Source organism: Scophthalmus maximus, chromosome 5 (genome assembly GCF_022379125.1).
Source record: "Scophthalmus maximus strain ysfricsl-2021 chromosome 5, ASM2237912v1, whole genome shotgun sequence".
NCBI lineage: Eukaryota > Metazoa > Chordata > Actinopteri > Pleuronectiformes > Scophthalmidae > Scophthalmus > Scophthalmus maximus.
In genome coordinates this window covers 15,305,332-15,328,890 of record NC_061519.1, presented here as the reverse complement: position 1 = coordinate 15,328,890, position 23,559 = coordinate 15,305,332, and the positions used below count along the sequence as shown (strand labels likewise).

The window sequence follows — 23,559 nt, the reverse complement described above, 5'->3', positions numbered from 1 at the left end:
TACTGGTGTGCGATCAAAGCCAAACAGAGTTTGGGGAATAATATGATACTGGAGCTTATGGACTTTGTTAGCAGAAGGAATAAACACTATACTGCACATTTATATCATAAATGCCGTATTACTTCCTGTTGTTTATTTACTGGACTTCCTGTATAAACCCACACACCTCTCACTCTGTCATCTCAAAGTTTCCATCCTACAATTCACACCCTATTGTATATGAACCTCTGGTTTCCTGCTTGTCAGTGATTGGTGGTATTTTGATGAATCACTGCTCTGTTTATTAAAAAATCATTCTATATTTGATTCAACGAAACTTTATTTAGGGATATTTGCTCTGTGAAAACCAATTAAGGTCTTAGATGCAGACACATGGGCCTCTTTTACAAGAGAGGCAAATTTGCAGTTGATCATTTTACCAAAATCTATAATGTAATTGCAGTGAACCTGGGACATTTGGGGGTCCCTGCTGGTCCCAGACCAGCTGTGAGTGGCTGTCTCACACAGTATATCAGTAACACAATGTCAACGCGGCAGGGTCTTGCAACTGCAGGTTACCCACTGTTCTGTGTGTGAAATGATATGTTGCATCTCCCTGTCAACCAGATCCAGTGTGTTCAGCCGAGACTATTGATTATGCAGTGAATCTTTTTGGACTGCGTTGACGTGAGGTTGCCAGTTTAGATCCACGCATTAAGTTGTGGAGGCATAGACGAGATGCTGGCAAGTGCCCAGGGGGGGGGGGGGGGGGGACGTGATGCTCTACATTTTCTGTAGGTCATTACTGTGACATGATGTGAGTGTTTGTCAAGTGTGTGCGAGGGGAGGTCTGGTCTGGAGATGCTGGCACAGTCGTGGGTCACCCCCGAGGAGACCCGGGGCCCCTGACACGTTCGTCCTGCTGGGGCCCTCGGTGGTCAGACACGATGTGATCCGGTCGCCCTGGTATGCCGAGGTGCGCATGCCCACTGAAGAGGACGCAGCGGCTCCATGTGTGTTGAGGCGCATTATTTGGCAACAGACGCGGCAGCGGGGAGGGCCGAAAAAAAGAGGATATCCCCTGGATTTCAAAAAAGCAGCGATTTATCGAGGTTAACAGCAGACTAAACATTCCTTGGTCGACCATCGGCGAAGAGCGGGCGACGAAGCGACCGAGTAAGTTGACTGAGGTGAAGCCGAAGTTTTTTCGTGAGTGGATCGAGGGGAGCCTTTTATTCGGACGCGTCGAGAGCAGCCAGGTTTTCCTCCACCTATCTGTGACGATAGAGAAGCTGACGGGCTGTTGAAAAGTAACACTTCTCCGCAGAGCCAAAGGTTGAGCACCGGGGAGGCGGGGAGGGGGAGAGGGGGGGGGGGGTGTCCGCCGGGCCGAAATCTTTTTTATTTGACGTTGTGGGACTCGTGCCAGCTCGTGAACAGGAGCCGCGGACTTGATTCGGTGCGAGTCGTTGAATGAGGTGAGGATTAAAACGTTCCATCGCCAGCGGCTCGAGCGGCGAGCTGCGCTCCGTCCGCGGGCCGGTCGATGAGACGTACGAGTTCCGACTCGGAAGCGTTCCTCCTCGGGAGGGGACGCCCAGGTGACCGGCCCCTCTGAGCCCCACACACACACACACACACACACACACACTCACTCACTCTCAGCGCCGCGGGGTGAAAGTTTGCGTCGCTCCTCGCGAGCGGCTGGCCGGTCGTCCCGCAGCCGGGTCGCCGACCCGGGCTCGGTTCCGGTCGCGTGTGGGACGTGTCGGGGCGGGCGGCTGGCCGGCTCGTGGACGTCGACCGCCCGACTCCCGTGTCCCCTGTCAGCCGCCGGGGCTCGGACATCACCCGCTCGTCCGCCGAGCCGGGGCGGCTTCGTGTTTTTGTTTGTTTCGACGTGGCTAACGCTAGCCCCCGCTAACCGTCAACACGCTCCCCTCCTCTCGAGGCGGCGTCAATGATACGAGACGCCGGCTGCTTTGCACATGTAGTGTGGGCTGGGTTTGTTTTTTAAAGGGCTGACGGTGGTTGTGGACGGTGTGCTGGGTGGTGTACTGGGTGGTGCAGCGGTCATGGTGGACGCCGCTGCCCGCGTCGAGCCCCGCGGTGGCACCAGGGCTGGTTCTGCTATCTGGTAGCTAATCTTCCTACTTCTCTCTGTGACAACCGTAGTCTTCCTCCTCTTAAAGCTGAACACACACACACACACACACACACACACTTGCCAGCGCTTCGGGGACAAAGCTGAAGCTCAGGGTCTGTCCTTCGAACCGTTTCACACACATTCCTCTATCGTCTGTTCGTCCGGACCGGGATTTAAAACCGGGATTTGTTTATTTTCATCATCAGTGGTTAGATATGTCCCGGGGATGCTGTGTGTGGACACGACCCACACAGGCGGCCTGTGATGTGTGTGAGGCTGTGAACTTTATTCGTGACATTTGGAGATAGTTTTTTTTTATTTCATCAACGTCTACCACGTTGTTGGTGATAATGATGATGATGATGATGATGATTATTATGATGATCTTGTCTGTAACAAATGTAACTTAATATTTTCTAATTGGACTAATGAGAGGGGGAAATTAAGTTGATGTCTTTAAGTTGTTCCCTGGATGTGTTATTGTTAGACAGTGCATGGCTTCTGAAAACATTGTTCATTGTTGTTTAATCTCCTTGGGGTTGATTCGTTGATTGGATTTTGTTTATAGATTACTGGCACATTTGTTAAAGTGACTATTCTGGTTTCCCACAGCCCTTTAGAAAACCTTCTTAGTTGTATCTAAAGCCAGACATGTCAGTGGTGCAGAAGAGCGAGACAACCAGGAAGTAATTACATGTGGTGTCGGTTCATTTTTGGTCGTCATTTGTTCTTGAAAGAATACTTGAATATTTTTCCAAGTTGATAAGTTTTCTGCTGATTTGAGGATTCAACTTAATTTTCCTTCTTCTCTCCTTCATCGGACGTCTTCACCGGTAATTAATGGATAATAAGGATCTGCAGCCAGACCAGGACAAGGACACAACACAGGCACTTGAGAGTCCTCTGCAGACTGGTGTGGCAGGGTATGTTGGTGAAGTGGTCTGCTTTTAGGACACTTTATTGCCCCTTTGTGGAGATCTAGAAAGAACACTCAGTTGTTCAGGGGGACAAAGGTCGTGTGAAGTGCCATTTGCATGTTAGCACGTCAGTGCATGCTTGTATTGTTGATGAACTGTCACTGAGAACAATGTACAGGTTGCCTTTAGAGAAAGAGGTTTGTCAAACTCTGGTCAAAATAAAGGAGGGAGGGGGAGGCAATGTTATGCCTCTGGGATTACTGAAACCTGTCATGACCGCCGGTGCAGAAGTTGTACATCCACAGTACAATGCACCGGTTAGTCCTTTCCATCCCCAGAGTGGCTGGATTCATGGTATTAAAATGACAAGACTGAGTGAGTCAGACGGTTCAGCCGTGTTTTGTTTCCCAGAGAGGACTGTTACACCGATCACACACAAGACTGATCCAGGGTGGTTGTGTAATCAGCCACTGTTCTAGAGAGGGTCGTCTGCTGGCCACATTTTAAGCTGCTGCACATGACTGCAGAGGTCAGAGGGCAGCCGCTTGGTCAAGCCTCCGTGACTTCATCAGATATACGGGGAGCCATTTGCTCATTTAATTGCCTTTGTTCTGCCTACGTTGTGGAGACAGTGACGCTAGCTGCTGCATAAAGCACTGACTAGTTAAGAGTTGGGAGCTTTTTAATCGAGCAAGCCAGTGACCCACAAATATTAGCCGTGACCATAACCAGCTCCAATGCGCAATTGCTGAATTAAAGTCCGATTACGTTGTTTTAGACTAATCATGCAGCAGTGGGCTTGTTTCAATTGAGTGCTCGGAGGCCATGGTTGTTATCATTTGTTATTTAGACACATGCAGCCTGATAATTGATAAGACGATTTTGCTGGGAGAGCAATTTTACAAGGTGGTGCAGCTGTGTGGAAGTGCAGTTTTCTGAAGCCCTCATGTGGTGCAGACATATGTTTGTTTTTAATTTTTACAGGGCAAAGGTCTATCAGTAGGTAAATATAATGCTGAACACATACTGTACGTGCAGCCAGACATCGGCGATGGTTGAGTGAGGCTGCCCACCTGAATGAAGGATGACTGAGTGTCTGATGGTTGACGTGACCACGGGTGGCAGAACGAATAACCACAGGGACAGAAGACACTGAGCAGAAAACTAGACAGGTGCAGATAAACCGTAGATTCTGTCAGTGGTAGAAACCTGATGCACATTTTGTGCACAATCGATGACCCGACTGTAGAATGATCGCACCAAAGACGGCAATGATGAGACATAAAGTAGGAACTCAATTTATAACTCTGACATCAATATACACTTGGCCTATCTACAGTAAATGTGTTAGTTTTGACACTATTGGTTCAGTCTTATATTTAAAAATTAAATATATTCACTAATTATGTATCATATGGTGATATCAATGGTAGTGTTTGTTACTGGAGGCTTATGGTGATTTTGTCAATGTAGCCTGAACAATGAGCACACAGACACAAGGGTGGCCACATTATTTCAAAAGTTTATAATCGAGTTCAGTTTACATATCTCAGTAAATATCGATTTTCACTGAAGTTAGTTTACAAAGCAGCGGCTACAAAGAATTTCATGCCCTGCTGTGTTACATTTAATGATATCTGCGAGCCAATCAAACACTATTTTGTAATTACTAATTAATTACTTTGAGTTCAGGCTCCAGGAATTTATATTTTACGAAACAGCTCTTCAAACATGGGGTTACTAGACTAGAACTTTCATATTGCCTTTGTTTATTCCTTTCTGTTGCTCATCAATAAATGTAAAGTTTGTCTGTTTAGCTTTAGTTGTTATTACAACACAAGATAGATGGTATGTGACAGAAACACCAGCTGAAATGCAGTGAGCACACTTAAAGTGGCAGTAGCGATTTTGGAGAATGTGGAAATCGCTTACTGCCCCTTTAATGTAAAGAAAGTTTATATAATGGTTCATCTTTCCTAGTGTTCTGTTTGTAGACATTATACCGAAATATCACTCACCCCTTCCATGGAAGACCCAACAGAAATGCACCAATTGCTGTAGAAAGGTGGAGAAATAATGTGCTTTGTCTGCAAAGACAATGGAGACAGTGCAACTTGTTTTCTTTGTCAAAAATGTGATGATGGAGTTGAAAGAAGTTTAGATGGAAAACTATTATAATAAGTATTAAAAGAGTGAGGGCCAGCAAACCGCAGCAACCATAACCATGACCACCACACACCTTATAATTACGTATTTTCAGTGTTGTTAAATGGTGCTTGAGGATTTTCATCTTATTTGAATTCATTTTAAGGTAATGTGGTCATGGAGATAATGTTGATAAGCATACTCTGACTCTTCATAATCACACGTCTACTGATAATATTGAAACGTATCCGATTCTGTCACCCTCATCCTGATATAGTTAACAGTTGGTGAACAGATTTACAGGGGCTTGTATGTCCACTGTGTTTATGTATAGTGTGAATATGTTTACGTTCAGTTTTCCTCTCAGTTCCCGCCTCATCCAGACTTTGCACCGGTAGCATGTGATGTCGAGTCCTTGGGTCGGTGGATGGTCCATTCACCGCGCGCGTGTGCGTGTGCGTGCGCGTGCGTGCGTGCGTTCGTGTGTGTGTGGGCTTGAAGTGTGTGCCATGTTAACTGCCATGGAGATGAAATGTGAAACCTGTCAGCCATTCAGTTCCCCTGTTACAAAGATAGGGTCAGTGTACGTGTTAGGATGTGTGGTTGGGGGGGTGATGACACGAGCACACCATTACACACACACACACACACACACACACACACACACACACACACACATCTGGATTCACACATGTGCATTGTGTAATGGCTGTCACTGTGTAACCTCTGTTCCAGCATCTGAAGGGTTAAAACTAGCTTTCAGCTTCTCTCTGTCGCACACACACACACACACACACACACACACACACACACACACACACACACACACACACACACACTAGCCAACCAGTTTAAACCGGTTCTCGGGAAAAGTGCTTTGTGTGTCCCAGTGAATCCTGGGAAGGGTCATGTCATGTGTGTCTGAGAATGATGTCAGAGAATTAAAAAAAACAACTTGTATGGCTCTGCTATCAGATGATTGCTCTGCATGCTGCAATGTGACTGTACGTACTGTACATTGTGTAGGTACATGACGGACACACTCAGTATGCTTTTTTGCTCGCTGCCATCACCGTTCCGAGAACAGGAAGGGGAGGAGGTAGGAGTGTGCGTAGGGTGTGTGTCAATGAGGAGTAGCCCAGGTTGCAAGGGTTAATTGTACTTCTTCTCCCCCTTGCAAAAAAAAAAAAACATAGCTTCCTGTGGTGCGTTGCTGGGCAGACTGAAGGCCTCAGCAGAGTTGGCAGGACTGGGCCTGGATTCTGTAACATACATGCATGTCTGTGACTCAAAACATAACTCTGCTGTGTTCCTTTGTGGTTGTTTGATGTACAGATCTGATAGTACATCTCTGAATTTCACTTTCTGTTTGAGATTCAGTTCAGTGGTGGATTCAGAGACCCACAGCAGCTCGTTGCGACGGACACATTACAGCGTTACAGAGTGAATTTCTCCTCTCGTGGTACACAGTAAATAGAGAGTCACAACATCCCTCCAGTGGCTGCTCTGAATCCCCAGTGTCAGGTCCGAAATGAGAGAGGAGATGCTGTGAACTTTGACCATCGGTCTTGACCTGCACCATGTGAGTCAGCATGTGTTTGCCTTTTTACACATTTGATAATGACCAAAGTCATTTCAATGCGTGCGTGTACATGCGTTATAGTTTGAGTCTTGGTTTTGATGTTATTCTGGATATGAGTTTACATTGATCTTAAAACCACCTGGTTAGTGATATCCCTGGGGACATGATCATAACTTAGTCCAGGTTTCTGACCAACATGTGTCTCTTGATCCTTCACCACCTGAGAGTACACAAACTGTCATTTGTGTACCTATTTCAGGAGTTTGGGGTTAAGCGCAGTTTGGTTTTCTCTGTGTATGCTCATGCTGCATTTATCCCTTCGCATGATTTGGGGACTCTGGCTGCACTACACGCCATAAGTGAAAGAGTCGTTGGCTTTTCAAAAAAATTGGCAGACACTGCCCTTCAAACTTATATATTGAAAGGGCAGGGTGTCTATTAGACATAGATGGTTCTTTTCCACTGATGTGGAAAGTGCATCAGAGGTTTACACAGAACAAAGTGGTAGGCCATTATCTAAGGTAAACTTGTATTGACCCATGTGGTCCAACACCAACAGCATCTCCTCTCTCATTTCGGACCTGACACTGGGGATTCAGAGCAGCCACTGGAGGGATGTTGTGTCTCTCTATTTACCGTGTACCACGAGAGGAGAAATTCACTCTGTAACGCTGTAATCTGTCCGTCGCAACGAGCTGCTGTGGGTCTCTGAATCCACCACTGAACTGAATTGGTTGTACAGGGGATATCAGAAGGTAATGGATCTGGTGGTCCTCGGTGACAGACTCTGGGAAAGAAAGTTTACACACAAGATAAAGTAAATAAAATAATGTTTCACTTGCACACATACATTTTTTAAGTATGCCAACCACTTGTCTTCATGAATATTGTAACAGAAATCATGCTCCAGTTAATTTTAGATATTCCCCAAGTCCCTTTTTAACTCTGATTTGATTACAATGTTGTCATGTTTTTCCAGCTGTTTGATGTCACACTGCAGCATTTTATTTGTTGTTAAATATCTTTCAAAAGACCTTGTTGTTACAGTCATGCGATCTGCAGATCGGCCCCCCCCCCGCCCCAGCCCCATCTCTGTCAGTATCCTACTTTCGGTTAAACTGAAATTTGGATGTTTTGAAAATGTCAACATTTTGGTCATGTGAACAGACTAAACAACATGTTTAGTCTGTTCACCGTGTGTCTGGCAGCTGATTCAAGGTCCTTTTTGTCGTCCTTTCCAGGACAATGGATAACAATTATTTTAGTATTAGCTCTTCCTTGATCTTGAAGATCTCCACAATCTGCTTTTCAAGTGAAGCATAAACATTTGGAGATTTTGGACATTTACTCTCTGTCTACCCTGATGATGTGGATCCAAGTGACCTTCACGAACCAGCTACGGTGGTCGAAGAATATTGAAAAATTAATTATTTGATCGAACAGTTTTAAAAAAAGACACAAAAACAGACATTAGATTATGGCCAAGGCCGCAGAACTGTAGGAACTGCAGGATGGACACGAGTCACACAACGTCACTGTCATTGATTTAAAATGACACGTAGATCAAGCCGAAACGAGCACATAATTCAACAACAACTTTGTGGTAACGATGACAGAATTCAGAGAGAGTGATTTGCGCTTTGAGTATTCTAAAAACTTCCATTTGGAAATAAATAAATAAAAATATATATTATATATATATAAAATAAAATAATAAAATTGTGGAACCTCAAGATAAAAGGTTGTATGTAAAGTTGAATGTGAGCTAGACTTACATATCATTCCTGTGTGTGTGTGTGTGTGTGTGTGTGTGTGTGTGTGTGTGTGTGTGTGTGTGTGTGTGTGTGTGTGTGTGTGTGTGTGTGTGTGTGTGAGAGTGTGTGAGAGAGTGTGTGAGAGAGAGAGAGAGAGAGAGAGAGAGAGAGAGAGAGAGAGAGAGAGAGAGAGAGAGAGAGAGAGAGAGAGAGAGAGAGAGAGAGAGAGAGAGAGAGAGAGAGAGAGAGAGAGAGAGAGAGAGAGAGAGAGAGAGAGAGAGAGAGTGTGTGTGTGTGAAGGACCCATATCATAGGGTGTCTTTCATGCGTGACTAAACGAGGCAGGTCAGGAGCTGGTGCCAAATAAGGACTTCGGTCAGTCAGTAGTGTGGTAGTTATTCACAGTCAGATATTTCTCAAAGCAGTTATATGTAAACTTCATCTGGCAACATTTGGCACTTCCAGAGATAAGGATACAAATCTATTCAAAAGGAAGTTTCAAATGAAATATGCCAAGTGTTTTGCTGATGTGTTTCTAACAAGGTCCAGTTTGGGTCAATGAAAATGAAAATACAATAGAAGTGTTTCAAATGGGTTGTTATTTATCGACTGCCAATTGCAAATTTGTTAAATGTTGAAATTAAGGTTGTCTCTAGTTTTGAAAACAGTGGCTCAAGACTGAAGATATTGTCAGACATGAACTTTGCCTTGAAGAATGCAGCAGGAGATTGTCCGAATCAGACAAAGCATTTCAGGAGCGTGTTTCTGCCGGGGAAAGAAGCTCCCATAGGGCTTTTTAACTGTGCAGCCCTTTTACATACACAAAAAACCTATATAGCACAATAAAGGAAAGGGGAAAAACTGAAAAAGCATAATATGTCCCTTTAAATTGTCTTTTAAGACATTGTTTCATTAATTTTGAACTTGAGTGTAATTTATTTGAATGCAAACATTAATAGTCTGCACATGTCAAGAGTTTCTTTGGTTGCAACTTAGATCCTGCATGAATAAATAAGTCAAGATAACAGTTATTTCTTTCTTTCTCTGCAGGGGATGTCTGAGGAGGCAGTCCGCCAGACGCGCAGCCAGAAGAGGGCGCTGGTGAGGGAGGGCGCTCCCCAGTCTACAGAAAACTCCGATAATGAAAATGACATCAAAAAGCCTAAATTGGACCCGTCTGAACCCACGGCACCGGCACAAACGACACCAAAACCCGACCCTGAACTGGCTCAGGATGGTCGGAGCCGGACTAGCACCGGATCAGAGCACGAGGACGAACAAGAGCAGAGCTGCTTGCCGTTACCTTCGGCGTTACCATTGGCCCCCAATGATGATCGGGAGCAGAGCCCGAGGCAGCATGCGGCTGAACCAAGCTCAGACAATCGGACTGACTGCAGTGATAGAGCCAGCAGCGAGGGGACGGAGCCTGCTGTGGATACAAGGAGCCGGGCCCGGCCGACAGAGCCAAAGGCGTCCAGTGGCATGCTGACTGCTGGCGAGGTGAAGGCCACCATCAAAGTCGAGGTTCAGACGGGAGAGCAACCTGTGGACATGAGCACCTCCAGAGGGTGAGGAACTGGTGAAGTACTGGTCAGAAGACGTAATGGTGTGAATGTGCAGGAAAACTTCATAGCTCCTTGTCCATGTTCTCTTAAAAAAAGGACATGGGGATAAACAACTGGATAAATGACGAATAGAATCTAAAAACACCAAAAAATGTTAAAGTTACTTTTATGACCCTGGGGTTCTCTAAACTTCCTATGCAAGGCAGAGGGGGCCGGTTGAGGTGTTGGGGGGAGGGGAGGGGGGTAGTTGTGCTCAGAGGTGATGTTTAACTTCCTCTTTTAAGTCCACCTCCATTTTCCCCCAGTCATCACCTGAACCCTAAAAAACTCCCCTCACACAAAATGAAGCCGTGTCTCAAACCGGTTCCAGCCGGTTGTTGCCATGGTTTCCACAGTGGAAGGAACGGTGAGAGGAGGGGGGGTGGGAGGAAAAGTGAGTGTGTCACGTGATGATGACTTTGAGGTCATGTGACTTCTTTGGAAGAGTAGTGATTAATCCACAGGATGTGATGATGGCGCTAAACCCTGAGGAGAGACTAATGCACACGCACGCACGCACGCACGCACGCACACACACACACACACACACACACACACAGGAGGATCGCTTTGAGAGACAGGCCTCACGCTGTCATGCTTGGACTTTATTGACTCCTTATGCCTCGTAGAAATGCATAATCTGCGTGACGACAAGGCCGTCCTTCTTTTTATGGGAATATTAGTCATGGTCTTCAGTTTGTGTGAGTGACACTAGTCAAGGAATCTGCTCTCACATCTACAGTTAAACTCTTTGCAACAGAGGCTATAGATGTCGGAGGAATTAAGTGTGAAATGTGCATAATCACATGGTTTTGTAGATGAGGAGTGAGAGTTAATCCAAACTGCCTCCTACTTCCCCACTTGCCATTCATTCCCGTAGCATACTTTGTATGATGAAGTTAGCCCTTATACCTTGCCACAATTTCCTGTTTGAAGACTTTGTGCTTCCAAACAACCATGTCACCGAGACTTAAAGGCGCTTCCTGTGGCTTCAAGTCCCACCCCGCTGCTCTTTGGCATTTAGGACTGTTGTGTTGTTGGAATAGCATCAACACGAGGACAAGCTGTGCGGAGAGATGTCTGGACTTGCTGCATCATAGTGGAGTGAGTCAACCCGCGGTCATTAAACTATAATTGTGGTCGAAGAGCAGATCACCGTGAATACAGACATTGCCAATAGAGTGTACTTCCTTATTTGCGGAGCTTCTTCATCTCGCCTCAAACAACCTCTTCAACCCAACTTGATCTGTGCAAAACCCTACTGTGCAGCTAAACAGTGTTTAAACCCTAAATTCTAGTGGAAACAACAACAACAAAAAAATGATGTTCAAGGCCTCTATGATATCGCAATTTGGGGGAGTGATGCAACAGTTCAAAAAAGGGGAAAACAAGAATATTTAATATTTAATATTGTAACGCTTCAATGAAGAGCTGGAACAAGCCAATGCTTGTAATAGCTAGATAGATAAATACTTTATTGAACTAGATACATTTAAATGTGATACCGTTGAACAGTTTAACAAATGATTTTAACAGCAACCTGAAATCTACTTCAGAGGAAATTAAAGTGGACGTTTAGTCATTCCATTCCACTTTTTATCAAAGTTTAAAAAATATTATATATATTCTTTTACATTATAACATTTTATTAACATTACACCAAATGATGTTACCCTGATCAAATCCTGTGTCGTGTTCACGATGTACAGTATCGGTGCTTAGTTTAAATACTGACATAGATTTGAATGTCATTGTCTGTCTATTGTCCAGCAGTATAAAAAGGGAGAAGCGCCCTCCGTCCCCTGACGACGACGATGATGATGATGTAATCATCTTGTCAGATAACGACTCCCCGAGTCCACCCATGAACGGCCTGAGCCACTTTAAGGAGCTGGACACAGACCTTCTCATGGTGAGACCAAGATACATGGAGCTAAGTGTTCCACTTACCTGGTTCCTTTGGCGAGGAACATTTTGAGATTTGTTTTGTTGTTGTTTTGGTGCCTCCACACCAGCGACAGCCTTGGCCAGAGGCATAATGTTTTCAGGTTCACGGTCCGTTATGTGATATCTGAGAAACGACCAAATGTTCACTTGTATTCAAGGATAAACTGATTAGATTTTGGTGATGAGTCAGTGGTAAGTGAAACCCCACAAAACATGTTTTTGTTTTAATATGTCAAGAGTTAATGTGCTAATTATGATTAAATACACTTAATACGTTATTTAAGTCTTCACCACCTACTGGGTATTTTATGATGCTGGGCAAAAAATGGAATTGACTGGCTGGCGGAGGTCTACAACCGCGAGGCCGCAGCTCTAGTTACATGTGGAGGAACGTGGGACTTGGTGTGAAGAAGTGATTTTCTAACCTCTCCCGATAATGCTGGACTGTTTGTGGACACATGGACCAGATGAGGCTCCCAACATTTCAGTGGCTGGAACGTGTTGGTCTTTTGTAATGTGGGTAACTTACACCGAGTGACGTTATGATCTGTTGGGTGTAGAAGAGCAGCCCAGCGGAGAGGGAGCAAATCATTAAGCAGCTGAAGGAGGAGCTGAGACTGGAAGAGGCCAAGCTGGTGCTGCTGAAGAAACTCCGACAGAGCCAGATACAGAGGGACACCCTCCAAAAGGTAAACAACAGTTATTCGTCACGCGTCGCCACAACACAGGCTTCCACTTAAAGCTTTCTGGCTGTAGTTAAATATCTGTCCCTGTTTTTTTTTTCTTTTTCCAGCCCTCAGGTCTGACCGGCTCCTCTGCTGCTCCACCTCCTCTAATTCGAGGAACGAATACAAGCAATAAAGGCTCTCAGCAGGTTAGTGCTGTAATATCACACATGCACTCAGGTAGCAGTGTGAATCCCCCTCGAACTGCTGTTTTCTGACGGTGGTTTTCTATCAACAGATACTGACCGGCAGGAGTTCAGGCACGGTCATCCCTCCACCACTGGTGAGAGGGGGGCAGCAGGTTTCGTCCAAACATGGCTCCCAGATCATCATGCCGCCTCTGGTCAGAGGGGCACAGGTGAGTCATGGGTGACATTTCAGCACCATTATTAGCATGCTCACAAACAACAATTTAAAATGCCATTATTTAAATTCTCATCGTTGTCTGGGCAAATGTCTGCTGTCTTTCACTCTTCAGGACAAACTATTGGGAAATAATTACATTTAAACTTATTAGGACTTATAAGCTCTCTTTGCGCCTCTCTCTCTCTCTCTCTCTCTCTCTCTGTGCCCTATGCTATGGTGCTTTTGATGTCCCGCCCCTGTCCTCCACTACCTGTGTGTGTGATGTCCCTCCATGTCCCCCCTCTCATTGTCCTGGTTAGCCCATCTCCGTTTCTCCACAGCAGATCCAGGCTCTCCGCCAGCAGCAGCAGCAGCAGCAGCAGTTGGCTGCCTCTGGAGGCTCGGGCTCAGGACCCCCTCCTCTGCTTTTGGGCCCCAGGACCTCAGCCCCTACAGCCCAGGGCCAGAGAGGCATGGTCCAGTCAGCCCTCATCAGAATCGGCAATAGCGCTAACATGCTGGTTAGTATCTCACAGGTGCTTCAAAGTGGGGAAAAAAGAGGGAATATGCGTGGATGTTTTACCATCCAGTCTGGAAGAAATACTCCTCCCCAGACTTTGACACCATAAGTCTGTCTTCACATTCGCCTGATGAAGGAGGAAAGTTTCTCTGTGCTTGTTGCTCGGAAGCCTGTCTTGGTTCAGTATGCAACTGATGTTGTGGAGTCCTGAGGGCTTCGTCCACACAAGCTGAGAATGCACTGTAAGTAGGAGAAGTAAAAGACACCTTGTGTCCTGTCAAACGAACAGGAAGCCCAGTAGGTGTTGATGCTGTTGATCCCAGGTTTAATGCTCATGTGCTGAAGTTAAAAAAAAGAATCTGCTGCGCTCACCTAAGTGTGATGAGCCTCAGAGTTTGTCAGTGAGCCACGTTCACACCCACAAAAACGCCTTGACAGCACATCACCCCTTTAAATAATGTCTTACTGCCTATTTTAAGTCCACTTCTGAATTAACCTTTTGGTAGACATAGCGCAGCTACACATACTACATATACTAATGAGCAAGATGTGAAGGCTGTGTGGAAAATAAAGTAATTAGCTGTTTGATTTCAGATTCAACTGGCTGCAGCTTGTATGTTTGTTAGTTAATCCTCAAATGACTGTTGAATACATTTGTCTCGCTGACACTTTTACTTTGAACTTATAAGTTTTGGGGGGACATTAAGCAAAACTCTAAAACCATATAAATAAATGTAAGCTATAATAATCATACATTAACCAAGGGGTTTAATACATATCTGTAGCAATAATTACATTTATTAAGAGCACCGTCTGAGTTCTTTGATCACTAAACATCTTAAGGTGAATTATCAGACTTTGGTCATTTCTGTATTGCTCAAACAAGTCAAAGATAGAATGATTTTGACTGGATGTTAAAACTCATCTTGTTTTCAAAGGCCTCAGCATCCAGTTTGAAGGGCTCCTCCTCAGGAAGCAGCAGCCTGTCTGGGGTTGGCGTGAACGACTCTCCAGCCAGCCGCCACGCTGCAGCTAAACTCGCCCTGCGAAAACAACTGGAGAAGACCCTCCTGGAGATCCCCCCACCCAAGCCCCCTGCCCCGGAGTTCAACTTCCTGCCCTCAGCAGCCAATAATGAGTTCATTTACCTGGTGGGACTGGAAGAGGTGGTGCAGAATCTGCTGGATACCATCCACAGAGGTGGGTTGGTTTTCTGTTTTGATGGCTTTTGTTTACATGCTGTTGAAATAAAGCAAGTAGCCAGTCAATAAGCCAGTTTAAAAGCTGTTGCAGGTGTAGAGAGTTATTCCAGAGTTTGGGGGCTCGTACTGCAAAAGCATGATCGCCTTTAGTTGCCAGGCAGGCTCTGGGAATGTCCAGAAGACCACTCTGCTGGTCCAAGATGGCACCCAGGCTCATAGGAGTTAGTAAATCCTTAAGATACATAGGGGCTTGGTTGTGTAAAGCCTTGAAATGTATCAATAACAACTTAAACTCAATGGGAAAACAAACGGGGAGCCAATGCAGAAAGACAGAATTATGAGGAAATGCTACAACAATCGATTTTGTTTTATCACACTGGGGTTAAGTAAATTGTTATCTGCATTTAAGATTTTAAAAAATTATTAACTGCAAAATTATAGTAATATTGTCAGATCAGAAGTGTTAAATTGAATTTAAATGTTGTTCATCTTCAGAACATCTTCATTTTCATCTACGACGAAAATATCTTTCTTCCTGTGTCTTTCTTTTAAAGTGCTTGACCATAATGATTAGTGTCTGTGGTTTTGCCATCTCTCTCCATTCAGGAAAGACAGGCGTACCACTGTCCAAGGCCACTATCAAAGACCCTTTCATCTGCACTCAGTGCAACACTGACTTCACCTGCCGCTGGAGGCAAGACAAGACTAAAGGAGGGGCAATGCTCTGTGAAGACTGCATGTCATCCAATCAGAAGAAGGTTCTGAAAGCTGAGCACACCAGTAGGCTGAAAGCAGCGTTTGTCAAAGCACTGCAGCAAGAGCAGGAAATCGAGCAGCGAATCATTCAGCAGACATCTTCATCGGTGTCCCACAGTAGCTCCTCATCCGCTTCATCGCTGAAGGTGGAGCAGTTGGTTTCTCAGCAGCTTAAGCAGGCTCAGGCCAGAGCATCCTCCCTCCAGCACCACCACCAGGCCAGCCGAGCAGCCAACATCATTCACCATCACTCCATCAAGGTTGGAACCGGTTTGTCTTTTCATATGTATCATTCGTGCTGTCAATGAGACAGTGAGTCAAAACCCCTCCACGTCTCTCTCAACTCCCCTCAGAGTTCCCAGGGCCAGTTGTCCCACGGCGTCTCATCAGTGGGGGTGAGGGGCGTCCCCCATTCCTTCTCCTCCTCCTCCCAGCTGCAGAGTGCAGTGGCGGCTGCAGCTTTGGTCAGCCGGCCAGGTAAGCATGCCCATGTTTCCCACCGCTCTGTCCAGAGTTCAAAGGTGAGCAGCAGTGGAATCGGCGGCGGCAGGAATATCAGCGGAGGTAGTGCCTCATCCACTGCATGGAAGAAGCAGAGCAACAGCAACACAGGTAGACTCACATCAGTACCAGCCCGACTCTGGCGCCTGACATCTGCTCTCTTTCAAATTCCTGTCTGGTCCCAAAGCAATCCTTTCACAACCTAGATTCAAATTTCCTAGAGTTCAGGAATCATTTATCTAGAACAACCACACGCATTAGAGAAACAATGGAGTACAGTAAAGAAACGTGCAGGAGGAAATGTTTTCGGACAAGGCAATCCCACTCTCCAGTTCTCCCTCTGCAAATGATCTCCATCTTCCTACTATAGTCCCTCAGTATGGTGGTTTATTTTTCCCACTGGGTGTCACTACTGTTCCTCAGAGTAGAAATTCTGTCATCTTTCCTTTTGTCTGTGTGCTGTGGGGACATGGGTGTCAAAATATCCAGGTGCTACACAAATTCAGGCGGCTCTCTTCTTACTCAACTCCAACATTTTTAAACTGACAACATGTTGCTTGCCCCACACACCCTGACCTGCTGCTCTGTTGCATGTTCACAGGAGTGACTATGGCTTATGTGAACCCCAGTCTGACGGGCCACAAGACATCAGCCACCGTGGACGCTCGTCAGAGGGAGTACCTGCTGGGCATGATCCCCTCTCGCTCGTCGATCTCGCAGACTGCAAACACATGGAAATAACTGCGATAACTCTTCCATTCATTATTAGTTTTTGTCCAAGTTCCTTGGCTCCAATAATAAGGTCAACAGCACCCCCTGGCGGACTGTTAAGCAAATACAATCTCTCGAATTGGAAAAAAAAAAATCCTTCCTTACCTGTTGTATGATTGTTGTTTTTAGTTTTCTTATTTTCTGTTGTTTGTCTTGAGGTTCTTTGGTTATTGTGCAAAAATCATTTTTGATTTGATTTAGTAAAATAAAAAAATAAATAAAAACATACTTGAAGGGCTTCCCCCCCGGGTACTTCTGCCCTCCACACTTGGCGGATAATTAATGGTAAGAGTTTATGTCTGCAGTGAGTGCTTTGGTAAACATGAGTACTCTTTTCTGGGCTTGCGAGTCCTTTCTGCCATGATGTCGGTCAAACTGACCTGACCTTTGACACTTGAATGGTTATAGTCATACCCAAGAGTTCACTTTCAGAATACATTTATTATAAGCAAAAACAAAGTAACTGAGTTGTAAAATGTTCAGTACATCACCCCTGTAGTTAAGGTTTTATTTTGTATTTACATTAAGTTATTTTCTTTTTGACTGATGTTAAAAATCACTCTGTATAATGTGGTTTCCACAAATGAAGAGTTTATTCTAGCTTTGTATTTTTTTTCTCTGTTTAACAGCATGCCTACCCTTAACCCCTCTGTTCATTTTGCACCTTAGCTGGAGAAGCATGGTGTTGTGGCTTAATTCACCTGTAATTACCATCTGTAATGTGCTTATTTTATAGTAATGTCAACATTGTAAGATTATTTTGAGTGTTATGTCATCGCTGAGATAATGCAAACTCTGAAGGAGCTCTGAATTTGCCACACGGGAGCCAGAGATTTTGCCTGCGATTGTTACAACCAAAATCCATGCAATATCCAGCATATATATGGCCCTGAATCAGTTGTTAAAGGGAACGTCTCCCAGCTACAAAGACCCTGGAATACTCAAGACTGTTTTTATCTTGTACCTCTCAACCTTAATTGCATAATTTCTCTGCTTCCTGATCTTATTTGCATTGTAAAAACTTATGTTAAAATTTATTTGGTTTACTTTTTCCTAGCTCCTAAAGAAATAATAAAAAATATAAATTTTATGCACTTTTTTGCATTTTCTTGTGGGTAATACACATTGAAATAATGTTTCACCTCGAAACACAAAAGTCACCAGGTTGACATTTTCAGTGCTCTAATGATGCCGTCATATTATCAGGGCATGGGTCGTTGAACCAGTGAAGCAGTCTCGCAGTGTTCACACCAGTTGACTGAGAGGGCAGGAAACTGCCATTGGGAATCAAATCAAAGAGGAAAGAAGGAAATTAAACGTGAAACAAGAAACCGGTCTGAAGAGGAACATGTCAGGTTCACTCCGTGCAGATAAAGCAGGCTGATCTGGCAGCAAAGTGGCTGCTGGCAAGCTAGATGGAAACAGGAAAGACGGGTTGGTGAGATCACGGATGATTAGAGAAAGACAAATAGAAGAATACCCAACGAGTCAATACACACTCACAAATATACCTCATTGGCAGCTGTGCCCTCTATACATTCAGAAATGAATTTTCAAACTGCAACTGAAGTACGTTTACTACCCTGAGTGTTTCCAGCTCCTGGTGCTTGACGCAGTGGTTAAAAGGAACTCCACCAAATGATATGATAACAAAATTACTTCTACATGTTTGTGTTATCATCAATGAGAATCCAGAAGTAGAAAATATGATGATATAACAATGAATCATATCAAATGACTGGCGTTTTGCTGCATAACTTTGCTTCTTTCACCATTTGTCCTTGAATTACATTTTTGCATTTACAAAATAGGTTGTCATACGTGTTCCCCTGCTGCTTAGCTGTTAACCGTTGAGTTAGTCTGTCACAAAGGACAATAAAGGAATGTAATTTAAGTCTGCACTGCAGCACAATAATATTTATTTGACAAAATGAAAGCCTAATGCCACTCTCAAGCAAGTTTTAATTCTCTACGGGTACAGTTTAACTTTTGATCTATCATGAAGGCGATCAGCATCAGATTCATTTTTTATTGCCAAGTCATTCCCAAGCTTTGGTGTTTAAGGCATTTAAATGAACATAGTAGAAAAACAATAAAAATGTTAAGTTAAGCACATTTTAAACCAACAACAGTTGATCAAAGTGCTATACATTAAAAATATCCCAAAACCCAAGAACAAAATAAACAAAGCTTTCCACGATAAAACCCAAGGACCAGTTTTACAGATAAAAGACAAGGAAGAACCGTTGTTACACTGAGTTAAAAGCCAAGGAGTGAAAAAGTGTTTTAAGATGGGATTTAAAGACTGGAAGTGTAGGGGCCAAGTCAAACATGCAGAGGCAATTCATTCCAGAGTTTGTGGGCTTCAACCGCAGAGGCACGATCTCCCCTTTGCTTCAACCTTGACCTGGGGATGACCAGAAGCAACTGGTCAGCGTATCTGAATGACCTTGATGTGATGTGGGGTCGTAAGACACAGATAGGTTGGAGCTAGCCCATTTAGTGACTTGTATTGTAGTAAATTACTATATAATAGACTAGAATAGAAAACTTTATTCATCCCCCTCGGAGAAATTCACTTGTCACAGCAGCACAGTATCACAAAGGGTAGCAAAAATACAATAAAAAAAATACAGGAACAAACTTTTCAAAAAGCTATGTACATATACATATATACAGAGTGCAACAGTAATGTGCAGTGGGTTCAAAATAATAATTCTAATAGTTATTATTAAATATGCATTAATATATATGTATCTCACAGAAATATACTAAACATGGAATGGTACTGAATAAAGAGTATTACATTAAATATGGTTATTATGGAGTCTGACAACTGTCGGGATGAAGGACCTGCAGTAGCGTTCCGTCTTGCATTGGGGGTGCAGCTACACTATATACCAAGATAAAAAGTCGAACCGTGCACATTTACACATTTAAAACACTGCAGTGTGTTTCAATGTTAAGTCTGTACATTTGTGTAGCGGTTGGTGTGGCTTGTTAGAAGAAGCATTTCTCACTGTGACCTGTAGGGGGAGGCAAGCGATGAGCGATGCTGACGCTTTTTTTTCCCCCGCAGGCGGCGAAGAAGAGTCGTCCGGGTGACGTCAGCTAGGCGCTGCTGTGGAGGAGTCAGGAGGAAGATGGCGGGGTCCAAGGTGAAGCAGGACATGCCTCCTCTGGGAGGCTATGCGGCGTTCGATTACAAGCGAAACCTTCCGAAAGGACGACTTTCGGGTACATGCACCACACACTCAGTCGGCTCGACACTGGTCCACGCACGAGTTGTTCAAACCGCACAGGCCGTGTGATACTTGCTTCTTGTTAGTCAGCGGCTAATGCTAACGGGTCAGCGCCGGTCGGCCGGAAATGGGAGAGAATCTGGTGAAATTGTCACATTCAGATTTTCGGGTGGCTCTTAAATTTATACCTGGTTGTTTGAACAGTGAAACGTGTGTGTGTTCAAAACAGCCTTTAAAGTGTTCATGTGGGTCAAACAACCTTGTTGATGTCGACGATAGCTGCTCGCTAACTAGCTAACAGTGTCATAGTGTTGACGCGCAGATGCAGTCAAATAACATAGTTATGCTTTTGTAAAAATGGAATTAGTTTATTTAACAAAGTTTATTCCTCACATATGTCCGCTTAAGCATAGGCTGCCCACTTCCTGACGTGTGAAAACGATCAGTGAAACGTATTTGCCTTCAGCAGCTGTTAAACTGAAAGCCTCCAGCTTCTGTGTCAACAGATGTAAAAAGACCACTGAATCAAACCAGCTATAGAAAGTTCTTTTTGTAACAAGTTATAAAGGACTGTCGCCCCGTCTTTATGAGATTACATATGCACCAGGCCTTTTGTCAACTGTCATGATATAGTGTGATAATTGTTACAGTGGCAAACTACTTTAGTATAATAAATCATTATGTGAATGGACTTTATTTAAGAAGCGTATTTCTAGTCTTGTTGACCACGCAGAGCTGGGGTCGAACTGGACGACAGAGGGTCTGAGGGATGAAGTGTAACAGTGACAGCTGTGATTATTACCTTTTTATAAAATACAGGATGTGAGTTTAGGCTCCTAAAAGTCAACTCATCCCAACGACAAGCGTTACAACAATTCTCAACTCAACTCAAACGTTACAAATAAAGCACATGTAAAACAAGCAGCCGTCGACCAAAGTGCTGTACAGGTCAGTTAATAATAGAATACTATACAATGAGAAAAAGTACTCTTCAATAAGGACTTAAAAAACCTCTAGGGTCTGGGCAGATCTGATATGGGAGGGCAGGCTATTCCAGGTCACCCCTGGTTTTTAATCGTGCTAGGGACGACCAGCAGCAGTTGATCTGCCGATGCCAGTGATCTAGTTGGAATATGACAATTCAAAAGTTCAGCTAAGTACAGAGGTTGCTAGCCCATTTAAAACTTTAAAAACAAACGGGCTCCTGTCTTTTACCAGTAAGGAGACGGGCAGCTGCGTTCTGTACAAGCTGCAGGCACAACAATGAGTCACGAATGAAACGACACGACACAAAACACTGAGAGAAAGACATGTGCAGTCACTTCCAATAAAAAAAAGACACATCATTAAAGAACTGGCATGCCCTTCATCACACGTTACCAGAGCCTGAATTAAAGATACAGATCCCTTCATTGGACCAGCTCAACTCTAAACAAATCACCAAAGAGAGTCAGTGTGAGCTGTGACAGTTCACCTCCTGCTTTCGAGCAACTGTGAGCAAGTCTCCACACTCCAGAGGTTGTACACTGTAGACAGTAGCTAATTAATGATTTACTGGTACCGTTTATTCATTAACAGCAAATACATTCAAGTAAATCGTCCAATTCAAATTGAGCTGGTATGCCCTGCCAGGAAAAAAATATATTTGTGGGTTTGACTCGGTGAGGTCTAGACGCTACCACTGTAACATTCAACAGCTGCCTCAGACTATGGCCTTTCGGCCTCGTAAACCACAGATCTTGTAGACAATCCATCAGAGATTAACTTATTCCATCTTTGTTACATCTGACAAAGAAACAATCTGGGAAAGCACAAGGATCTTATTCATCTTTTACCTCTATCTTTAATGTTGAGGCATATATCAATAATGTGGATGTCTAATGAGGTTAATTTTGATACAGATACAGGACCTGAGCTGATGAGCTGGTGGCGATAATACTCAACTGTGTCATCTGTGGTGTCATCTAACTTTTGATGAATGAATTCTGTCGTCAACAGGATACAGCATGTTCGGCATTGGGATCGGCATCATGGTGTTTGGTTACTGGAGGCTATTTAAGTGGAACAGAGAGAGGAGGTGAGGAAACTCTTGTAATTGTGGTTGGGCTTTGAACAGTCAAACTCAGTGTAATCCTCATATACAAACTAAAACAGGTGGTGATGATTTAATGTTTGTGTGTTGCAGGCGCCTCCTGATTGAGGACCTGGAAGCCAGGATAGCTATGATGCCTCTGCTGCAAGCAGAGCAAGATCGAAGGTGACAGTTTAAAAAAACACACTCAGGTTTGGTGTCTAAATCTGGTGGTAATACCCAGAGTAGTTATTTATGTAACTTTGGGATTTCCCGTCTTGCTAGAAACTTACGAATGCTGAGGGAAAATTTAGAAGAGGAGGCGATTGTCATGAAGGACGTTCCAGGTTGGAAGGTAAAGAAAAATATTGTTCTTTTTTAATATTGGTATCTCTGAAAGGTATAAGGTCATGCTAGTTGTTGATCGATTTATCGCCATGTTTATTAACCACTGAACTAAGTCGAAAATTACCCTGCTGGTCTGTTTTTCCTTTTATTTTCAATATTAGTATTGTGCATAATTATAAGTATTTTGCATTCCTCAAAAATGTTATTAATAACCATTTTTGAGAAAATGTATTTTATTAATAAAAATATTGCATGTATTCCCAGTTTAAATTTGTCCAACTCTTATTTCTGTTACCTGTAGCTTCAGGACACACTGTGGACTATATCTCAACACACAGAACTGGAACATTTTACCCTATAGACAATTTCCCATTTGCATTTTGTCCATCAGTAAATGTATGTAACTAAATGGTTAGCAGATTTACACATGGTAATTACTCGTGGATTACTATTATTTAACAATTACCACACACTGAAGCTGCATGTTTGGGTGGGCTAAGAGGAGTAATAGTTCAAATTAATAACTGTTATTAGGTGCAGGTTAACTTCAGTGTCTCTCTTAACACTCGTGCAGGTCGGTGAGAGCGTCTTCCACACGGACCGCTGGGTCGCCCCTATGACAGAGGAGCTGTTCAACCTCCGGCCCCGAGAGGAGCTTTTGCACAAGCGTTTTGGCTTCTTGTGGTACGTTTAAGAACCACCGAGATGAAGAGTCCTGAGCTCTTCCACCTTCCACAGCCACTATCAAGTGGAACAAGCGCTCACTCAATTCAGCTTGTAAATGTTCAAAATTAAACTTTCTTTTTCTGTATATCACCCTGGTTTACATGTCGCCTTATTTCAGTTTGAAGTTTAAAGCACCATCCTGATAAATAGAATGGTCATCGGTGGTAAATTCAAAAGTAGTATCTACTTGAGTAAAATCCAGAGATAGTTGTACTATACTCAAGTTTTCCTTCATGTACTCCACTTTATCTAAGGTAACCCAAAAATACTGCAGACGA

General features: G+C 43.9%; 2 protein-coding genes and 1 long non-coding RNA gene across 16 annotated transcripts; 2 read left to right on the top strand and 1 right to left on the bottom strand.

Annotated features, from left to right (window-relative positions):
- Window positions 1-890: 890 nt before the first annotated feature.
- Window positions 891-17,984, top strand: LOC118311746 (transcriptional repressor p66 alpha). 14 transcript variants are annotated; one of them, XM_035635837.2, is made up of 12 exons: window positions 895-1,155; window positions 2,978-3,048; window positions 9,574-10,091; window positions 11,898-12,039; window positions 12,635-12,763; window positions 12,868-12,948; window positions 13,038-13,157; window positions 13,465-13,665; window positions 14,603-14,864; window positions 15,473-15,882; window positions 15,976-16,234; window positions 16,725-17,984. In XM_035635837.2, exons 3-12 carry the CDS (start codon window positions 9,577-9,579, stop codon window positions 16,862-16,864), a joined length of 2,259 nt encoding a protein of 752 aa, XP_035491730.1. In that variant the 5' UTR covers window positions 895-1,155; window positions 2,978-3,048; window positions 9,574-9,576; the 3' UTR covers window positions 16,865-17,984. The 14 variants fall into 14 exon arrangements, with proteins under 14 accessions (XP_035491741.1, XP_035491738.1, XP_035491730.1 ...); XM_047332265.1 differs by lacking the exon at window positions 895-1,155 and adding an exon at window positions 1,387-1,457; XM_035635839.2 differs by lacking the exon at window positions 895-1,155 and adding an exon at window positions 1,924-2,116.
- Window positions 17,985-19,978: 1,994 nt separating this feature from the next.
- On the top strand, window positions 19,979-23,371 carry ndufa13 (NADH:ubiquinone oxidoreductase subunit A13). Its single transcript, XM_035635851.1, has 5 exons — window positions 19,979-20,131; window positions 22,135-22,213; window positions 22,322-22,393; window positions 22,493-22,562; window positions 23,130-23,371. Exons 1-5 carry the CDS (start codon window positions 20,038-20,040, stop codon window positions 23,247-23,249), a joined length of 435 nt encoding a protein of 144 aa, XP_035491744.1. The 5' UTR covers window positions 19,979-20,037; the 3' UTR covers window positions 23,250-23,371.
- LOC118311749 lies at window positions 20,893-22,486 on the bottom strand. The gene is made up of 2 exons (XR_004794063.2): window positions 22,081-22,486; window positions 20,893-21,761 (listed from the first exon to the last, which is right to left on the bottom strand). It is a non-coding gene; the product is annotated as an uncharacterized LOC118311749 (long non-coding RNA).
- Window positions 23,372-23,559: the final 188 nt, after the last annotated feature.

Bases quoted from the DNA above. Each gene is read 5' to 3' on its own strand.
- LOC118311746 (XM_035635837.2), top strand. From the start codon at position 9,577: ATGTCTGAGGAGGCAGTCCGCCAGACGCGCAGCCAGAAGAGGGCGCTG. The intron at 10,092-11,897 runs GTGAGGAACTGG...TCTATTGTCCAG, and splicing joins GACATGAGCACCTCCAGAGG to CAGTATAAAAAGGGAGAAGC. The intron at 12,764-12,867 runs GTAAACAACAGT...TTCTTTTTCCAG, and splicing joins AGAGGGACACCCTCCAAAAG to CCCTCAGGTCTGACCGGCTC.
- ndufa13 (XM_035635851.1), top strand. From the start codon at position 20,038: ATGGCGGGGTCCAAGGTGAAGCAGGACATGCCTCCTCTGGGAGGCTAT. The intron at 22,214-22,321 runs GTGAGGAAACTC...TGTGTGTTGCAG, and splicing joins AAGTGGAACAGAGAGAGGAG to GCGCCTCCTGATTGAGGACC. The intron at 22,394-22,492 runs GTGACAGTTTAA...CCGTCTTGCTAG, and splicing joins CAAGCAGAGCAAGATCGAAG to AAACTTACGAATGCTGAGGG.